Consider the following 9,041-nt stretch of genomic DNA (forward strand, 5'->3'; position numbering starts at 1 on the left):
TTTTAATAGTCCTATTTTGTGTGTTTTAAATTTTTTTTAATTATTTTATAAAAGTAAAGTGAAATTCAACGTACAGCAGTGAAGTGCTTATTGTAGTGTCCTGATAAAAAACACGTTTCATTCCCTCGGAAATCATATCCACATGTTATTATTATCCCGTTACAATTACACGGTTAATAAGCTGGGCTTTAGGAGTTGCTCGTCATCTGGCGCAATTGCGGCTGTTATTCTGGAAACGTGTGATTAGATTTTTTTTTGGGGGGGGGGGGGTAATTTTTGTTCCCTCATGAGTTGTATGATTCCATATAACAAAACGTCCCCCGTAGGTTCTCTTTTACGAAAATAAACTGTATTTAAAGTGAGATAATTCTTGTAAATAGTAAATCAGCACTAAATATGTTCATAATCATGGAAGCCTCTTGACATGATACGATGCCAAATGTTACATCATCACCTGATTCTCTGACTATTTACAGGTTGAGAATCAGATGTTTGGTCCATAATTATGATGTATTTGTTATACAATACATGGTCAAAGTAAAAAGTTGGATCAATAAAAAAAGTTCATTAAAATCATTTCATTATTTTGATGGATTTTTTGTGTGGTAAACCCACCCACCACCCACCCCCATATTTTTTAATCCTATTCCTCTAACTCTTTTTAATTCTATTTCCACAAAGGATTGAAATTTGTCTCCGTTTACTGATCCAACCCTTTACGACAAAACCACAATCCTACATCATGATCAGGTGTGCAAACACAACAGAAGAACACGTCTGGCTGGAAGGAGATTAGGAGATACGTATATAATATTTCATGAGCACAGGATTTGGAAATAATGATAATAATAATAATAAAACTAGCAGCTGCCAATAGAGATTGCATTGATGTGAAAGTTACATTATTGAAAAAAAAAGAAAAAAAAACAAACAAACTATGTCTTCTTTTAAGCAAATATATAATGCTAACACGTTCTAGGAAGCCAGTTATGTCATAATAATTCATTGTAAGCATGTTTACAAGTCAAGAAAGTTTCTTATAACATGTTTTGCTACGCAAACAATGTTTTTCTCACATAATTTATCTGATTTATAATTTATCTAAAACATGATTTCTATACTAACAGCTTCCATGTGGTAAAGTATATTGGAAATACCTCACGCCGTTTATTGAAAATCTAATGGAAGGATCCGGGTGTCAGCACTTTTAACAGCAAGTGTTACACATGATGCTACCAAATCCAAGAATTCTACTGATTCGTTAACGTGAATACGGCCTCATAGAAAATGTTAGCAAAAAAAAAAAATTATGTCTGTGCAGGGAAGATCATCCTGTGACTCTAAAAGAAAGAAAAACTAGAATCTTACTGTACTGAAGTCACTGAAAGTGTCGTCGTGATTCATTTCCTCATAAAAGATTTCCCTTATTAACTGTCTTAAGCGAGCAGATTCCTGTGCCTTGTGTGGTTTTTAGCTTGTAGTTGCTTTTTTTTAGAGCTAAGAGAGCTAGTGTTGCTAACATATACTGTAGTTAGCAGAGTTTAGCTGAATAACTAAATCAAAGCTTTGCCTTCAAACTGTAAGCCACTTGAGCCACATGGTGGTCTGGGTGACTCTTTTTTTTTTTTTCAAAAACTTTCTCTAAGTCTGGATGCTGAATGACGAATGATGATCTACACACGATGCTAAACTGGTAGCTATACACACTTTGTGTTAGCTACATTAGCATCATACTGTGGCTTCCTGGAAAAAAAAACATTTAATTTTTGTTCAATCTGGTTTAAGTTTTAAGTGTAACTGCTACCCAGTTTTGTTTTGTTTTTCCTTCTTAATTCACCATGACACTTATCAGCAACTTCTGGAAAAAAAAAAGGCACAAAGCGAATGCATACAGAAAACACACAAAAATATTTGTATCCATATTCAGCCATTCAGTTCAGTTCAGTATACAGACCTGCAGAAACCCGAAATCTCACAATGGCAAAATGGTGCAGTGTGTGTGTGTGTCTGGTGGGTTTCTGGTGCAGGAATAAAGGCATTCATAGGCGAAGTGCTGTTTGTGCAAGCAGTCCACACAGGGACAGATGGTGCGTGTGTGTGTGTGTGTATGTGTGTTTGTGTGGGAGGGAGGTGTGTACATGCAATACAGAGGTCAGAGTCACGGGCCGGCCTCTTACACCAACCGCCGCCTTTAGTTTTCATTTTGTCTTGTCTTTTTTATCCTGCAATAAACAGAGAGAGAGATGTGAGTGTGAAGCAATTGAGTTTATAAACTGTAATAATATACTCAGTTAATGTGCTGTTATTGGGGAAAAATCTGTTTAATGACTCCCATGTGAACAGAAACAATTGTACATAAATTCAAATTCAGTTGTTCTGTAAAACACACAAACACACACACACACACACACACACACACACACACACACACACACACACACACACACACACACACATTAATGTCTTATCTAGTGAAACTCTTTATTAAAGTCACATTACTGTAATTTAATTTACATTATGTGTGTGTGTGTGAGTGTGTGTGTGTGTGTGTGTGTAACTGGGGGAATTTGAAAACATCATCTAAATATATTTATTTCAGTTGTTTAATCAGAGACGGCGCTTAGGGAAGTTTTTACTACTCTGACTTTGCTCCTCGCTCCACGGGAGACTCATAACACCAAACCGCTGCCTCATTACAGCTATTAACATGGCAGAAACGATTATATAGCGGGCAAGATGTCTGCGTTTTACACCTTTGAATCAGAGTTTTCCAACCAGGTGTTTGTGTGGATAATGAACGTACACAATGAAGAACGAGCCTTAAGGCGAAATCTAGTTAAAAATCATTTGTAACACATAGCTAATGTAACGGCTAAATGTATGCTGCATGGTCTAAATCGTGGATGCATCCACCGTCCATTTGAAATGTGGATCGTAAAAAGTTTTTTGAATTACACGTGTGCAAAATTTCTAATTCATTCTTCCTGGAAGAAATTTAGAATTTATACAGTATGATAATGGTGACGCAACTTAATTTAAAATTTACATCTTCAAAACGTTCAACGTTTCAGCCAGTGATGAATCTTCTTTGAAAATGTGTCTTTGAATTGGTAGAATTTTTAATTCTAACTTCAAATTTTTTAGCCACAAAATGCAATTTCTGATATTTCAGAAATTCAAAATCTTTGCTAATCTTTTTAAAACGCAGTTTTACTTTTTTGAAAGTCAGATCGTAGTGACGTATTAAATTATCACACACTCGCCTCGAGTTGCTTGCGATGTCGTGTAGCTCCGTTGCTGTTTATAAAAATTTCTTTTTCTAACTAACTTCCATCGGAGCGTAGCTATGCTGCATTCAAACTGTGAGTCAGAACTCTGAATTTAAGACCTCCGTATGTTTAAATTACAGAACGGAGTTTTTCCAATTTGGAAAAGTAAAGTAGCTACTTTTAATAATGTAAGCAGCCTTGTGATTTATTTATTTATGTATTTATTTTAAATGCCATGTGCAGGAGTGGGGTGGCGGAGGGTGTTTAGGTTAATTAATTGTTTTGTTATGAGCCTTAACCTTTTTTTTTGGGGTGGGGGGGGGTGGTGTCTGATGTTAGTAGGTGGAGCTAAATGGTTAAAAATTAGAAGTAATTTGGTGAGAATTATTGTTCCAATTTGTGTTTCATAATGTTTTCTACTAGTTTTTTTTTTTTTAACTAATCACAAATAATCTGAACCTGTAGGTGGTGTACGAGTTGATAAACTCTAACCTCCACCGAATACCCACAATGCCTTGTGCTTCAGTTCCCTATAATCGTCAATAGATCTTGGTAATTTGGAACACCTCAATTCATTGGCCTTTGTCTCCAGAAGCTCTTACTTACTTGCTAATAGCGTTCTTCAGATACTGCTGCAGCCATTTGGTCTTGGGGTTGATGCAGACCTCTCTATTGTTCTTCAGCTTGGCTCTGAAAACGAGAGAAAGGTCGGAGTGAGCGCACCAGAGTGATAACGAGGGCAAAAGAGGAGAAAGGGAGGAAGGGAGTCAATTTGGCTCTTCAATGTGGATTTGGTGGAGAATGAAAAGAGAGACAGGGAGGGAGGGAGGGAGGGAGGGATAGGGAGAGAGATTTACATGTAGGGCTCCCTTCTCTCTGGTAGATAAAGCAAAGGAGTAAAAAAAAAAGAGATGCTGAGGGAGACAGAGAGTATGGTATGTAATTGATGCTGTTGGGTTTTGGCTTTGCACTGGTAATGAGATCAGGTAAGTCACTTTAAAGCGAGGGATTCGGGTTTAGACGAAAGAATGAGAGAATGAATGAAAGAGTGTGTGTTTCTCCCTCTGAGGCCCTGAACTCTGTGTTATCAGATCGGTGCTGCTGCTCCATTACACCCTTAGACTGGCGTAGGAGACGCTTCAGTCCATTACAGAGTGCATGCAGGGCAACACACACACACACACACACACATAACACACACACATAACACACACACATAAGCAATTATCTAGAACCTGGCATTGATAGGACCAACTGATGCATTGATTGAAACTGTCCCTATGCATAAATACCACTAGAGGACCTTCCCAGCATCCAGTCTCCGAATGCTTTCCTGATTTTCTGAGTGAATTTTCTGGGTGAAGTCCCACAGAAAAAAAGGACTCGCATTTAAAAAGTTTTCTGGAAAAAAAAAAAGCTTTAAAAAAAAGCTACTGATGTGTTAAAATTAAAAAAACAAAAAAACAAAATAAAGCTACTTAAAAAAGCTACTGATGTGTTTCTTTTTAAATCAAGTATTAAACATTCCAGAAAAAAAAAGGAGTTTCAAGGAGAAAAAGTTCATGAAATTAACTTTTAACTCAAATATAAAAAAAAACAAAACCTTTGGGTATTCGACCAATCAGTCATCTGTACTGCATTTAGCTCCGCCCACATTGGCGTGCCTGGTTTACGAAATTAGAACAGAAGTAGATGTGATGTATTAACTAGTGAAACACCTAGTGCATTATGGGTAATCGGTCATTTACAGGATCATTTAAGTTCCGATTACTTGATTAGCTAACTGCTGAACACTTGTTACCATGTGAGCAGCAAACTTGGAGACTAAATGAAGCTTTCTGAGGAAACAGGTTTTGTTTTGTGTTAATTGAAATTTCCATCAATTTTTACTTCCATCCCTGATACTCGCACACAAACACACACAAACATACACACATGCCACAACTGCAACACATGCTTTCTCTCCCTCTCTGCCTCCTTGTGTGTCTGCCTCACTCCCACACACACACACACACACACATATATGCATATCGCACCTTTGTGCCAAAAGGTCATGTTTGAGAATTAACAGCTCAGAGGGGCCACGACTCACACCGCTTTGCAAATTAACCACATCCACACTAAGCTTAACCCACACACAAGCATAAACACACACACACACACACACACACACACACACTCCTGTGGTCTGGGACCAAATGGTCTTCTCCAGCAGGCAATTCAAATCCCCATTTAACACGAACGAACTTCTAGCGTAATTGGATCTATGTGTTTGTTGCTTTAAATTATTGCTGTGTTTGTTTCGTTTCTGTTTGTGTTCATGGCTTTATGCACGTTTTCCAGACTTTAATTCGTCAGCCGGCAGCATGTCTGCACAGGGAGACAGGAACAGCAGGTAGTAAGTGCCTCACAGCCGGCTAATACCAACAGCAAACAAGAGTGTGTGTGTGTGTGTGTGTGGGTTTGGACAGAGTTTGTGTTTCAGCTGTCTGTCTTTCATCTGTCTTTAAAGCTCCAGATCCTTGAGATTCAAGGCTAAATTCCTAAATAAACACTATTTGGCTTGTGTGTGTGTGAGTGAGAGAAAGAGAAACCCCCCCTCAGGCTAAAGTTCTGTCCTGATCTGACCTTCCGACTCGCCACGACCCCTGCGGGCCCTTTTATCGAAACAGTAACCGCTTTGCTTTTACATTAATATGTTCCAGGTTAGCAAAATGATACCAAATGTTAGCGGCTAAAGAGATTAGTGCCGGGGGGTGGGGGGGGGTTATATCTAAGAAGGTCAGTAGAAATCCAATCATAATCACTTTGACCCTTGATGAAGATTTCCTCCAGAAGAAGAAAACACACATGCACACACACACATGCTGTCTCTCAGTGAGTGACTTCCTTTTATCTCAAGCTAAGGATAAGATAAGGATCTTACACACACACACACACACACACACACACACACACACACACACACACACACACACACACACACACACACACACACACTCTCTGACTCCTTAGAGCTTCCTGTAATGTTCTTATACACAGTGAAATGGCAATTTTATGATACGTGGTGGTATTTTTAATGAACCCCTGTGACTTGTGAGGTGTTTCCATGTGTTAGTGACCTACATGACTTGGAAAGGGCAGTGCGGCGTGTGGAGGAACTTGATCTCACGGATGCTCCTCTGTGGCACGGTGTTGAGCGTCGAGCGGCACCAGCATCTCTCCAACAGGCTGATGGGCTTCGCTGTAAAACAGAGGGTTCGACCTTTAAGACACATTATGACAGGAAAACCTGCATCACTGTGATGCCGGGCGTAGCTTAACAGTCCTGTGTCTGACTGTAGTGACTATGGTTTCAGAAGAAATGACAATTGTGATGTCATATCGTAAGTGTGATTATACACTGTACGGTGAATGTACAGTTATATTGCAGTCCTGACGAGGTTCTGAAAAGGTTCTGCTGTAACACAGCAAGCGTTACAATGAGCTGGCGATACAAATGTAATGTCATAATGCAGCGACTGTGATGCAACAACATGACCATTGTGATCTTATGCTATAACATGTACACTCAATACACTCTAATAGGATTGTAATCTTAGAACATTCGTATTATGTATGTGTTATAATGTGTTAGAATACAAAACCCCTCATGTTATAATACTCTATATTGCATACATAATGCACTCTAATGGCATCTAGAATAGGTTCCGAATGTTATAATGCGCTATAAAAATGTTCATAATGCCCTCTAATAGGATCAGAACATTATATAGTTGAACGTTATGTCACAATCTTCTGTAATGCGTGTAGAATTCTAGCGTGTTAGGATGGTAATTTTATAATACCTTATAATACGTACGTAATCATCATCATATATGCGGTTTGTAATGGTGCGCTATGACAATAATAATAATAATAATAATAATAATAATAATAATAATAATAATAATAATGCTGGAACATGGCAATCGTGTTATAATACTTATATAATGCTCTACAATCCGTATAATAAGACCATGATTTTATAACACACTATAATACATGTATAATGCGCTATAAGGCACTGTAGTATTGTATGGTTCTAATAGGCTATAATACATATATAATGTGTTATAACACATAGAATACACTAAGATAGGATCGTAACGCTTTAATACAATGATCATAACGTTATAATTCTTTATAACAGATATATAATATATATAATTTGCAGTTATAAGATCTTAACGCTATAAAACATGTAATGTAATCGTACGCTGATCGTAATGCCACACCGTGACACTTATAATGTTATGTGACCATCGTAATGTTATAATCCATCAATTGTATCGCTGCTCAAAATTTAGAATTTTTTTTTTGTGTGACGAGACGAGACGAGGTGACGAGAGTTTTTACGACTCCGGATCAATCCGTCTTCACGTTCGTAAAAGGAATCGTCGACATAAAGCGATAGTATACCATCACCCCATTCCACCTGTGAGCGTGGATCATTAAAATGAGATTAAGCCATTGCTCTTGGTCTCTTGTTCCCACATGAGGAAAGTGGATTTCTTGCTCACTACTGTCGTCAAGAGCCCTTAAAGTTACCCAGGCTGCATTGAGGAGCCTCACGCTATACTACACCATCCTCCAGGTTCTGATTGATGCTCTGAAGGGTTTCCATGCTCTCTCTCACCAGGTCCCAAGCCTTGTGTTCGTATCTGAGTGTGTGTGTGTGTGTGTGTGTGTGTGTGTGTGTGTGTGTGTGTGTGTGTGCGCGCACGTGTTTGATTAACAGGCTGAAGTGCATTCTTAGTGTCGTCCTGGTCTTCTTCTGCGAATCCTGATTAGCCGAAAAACGCCTTACTTTATTTTTATTGTTTCAGTTTTACCTTCTGTACCTTCGAGCCATTTGTAGTCCTCAACGTAATCTAGCACACTAGTTGGTAAACGTTAACATTCCTGACATAACATGCTGTTAAAAAAACGCATCGGGATAACTGTTTCTCAATTCAGGATTATCAATTAACATGCATTATAATGCATTATAAGCTTTATTTTCAACACCAGTAGGGCATTAAGAATAAATACATCTTTTTTTTTTTTTTTTTTGCTTTTTTTTTTGGTTCAGAATTTCTGACAAACACAACTTATAAGGAGTTATAACAAGGTTATAAGTATCACAGTCTACACATGAATTAAATAAATATATAAATGTATTCACTTTTTTATTGAAATACACAAATCCGGGCTGGTTTTATTCGAATACTTGAATCTTGTAACCTAAAGCACACATATGTAACGTGTAACTAACACAACATATTCATTCATAATGCATTATAACCATAAAAAAGAAAATGCTATTTAAAAAACTTATGACTTTCTACAAAACTTTTAATTTTCTATGATAAGATTTTGTCTGTTATTTAAGTTAATCTGACTTTAAACTTTATTTGTTTTGAAAGAAACTTCGTATTTAATTCAGTGTCATAACGAATGTTTCTGCAATATTTTAACTGAGTTTCTCATTTCCACAGAATTGTTTTGAAATATTTTATTATTTTAATGTAAACACTACAAATTGTTTTTTAATTATTATTGAGCTAAAGTAAAGAAAACTAGAACAAAGAAACTTAAAACTAATTTTTAGAATTATCAGCTGATTTCTTACAGAATTTTAAAAAATGTGTGTTTTATTTCTCAATAAAAATGTTGAGAAATTTGATCACATTTTAAAATAACAAATCAGGAGTCATTAAGTCGAAATATTAAATGATATCAAGTTGTGTA

The 9,041-nt window shown here is 37.1% G+C and overlaps 1 protein-coding gene across 1 annotated transcript in view; it reads right to left on the minus strand.

Annotated features, from left to right (window-relative positions):
- Positions 1–273: 273 nt before the first annotated feature.
- cxcl12b (chemokine (C-X-C motif) ligand 12b (stromal cell-derived factor 1)) overlaps positions 274–9,041 on the minus strand; it is a 9,674-nt gene continuing 906 nt past the window's right edge. The window contains exons 2-4 of the mRNA XM_027168731.2: positions 6,396–6,513; positions 3,876–3,959; positions 274–2,222 (exon numbers count right to left, since the gene is read on the minus strand). Of these exons, the coding sequence (XP_027024532.1) occupies positions 2,192–2,222; positions 3,876–3,959; positions 6,396–6,513 (233 nt within the window). The 3' untranslated portion in view covers positions 274–2,191. The remainder of the gene's footprint in view (positions 2,223–3,875; positions 3,960–6,395; positions 6,514–9,041) is intronic.

The sequence above is a fragment of the Tachysurus fulvidraco genome, chromosome 1 (genome assembly GCF_022655615.1).
Source record: "Tachysurus fulvidraco isolate hzauxx_2018 chromosome 1, HZAU_PFXX_2.0, whole genome shotgun sequence".
Lineage (NCBI taxonomy): Eukaryota > Metazoa > Chordata > Actinopteri > Siluriformes > Bagridae > Tachysurus > Tachysurus fulvidraco.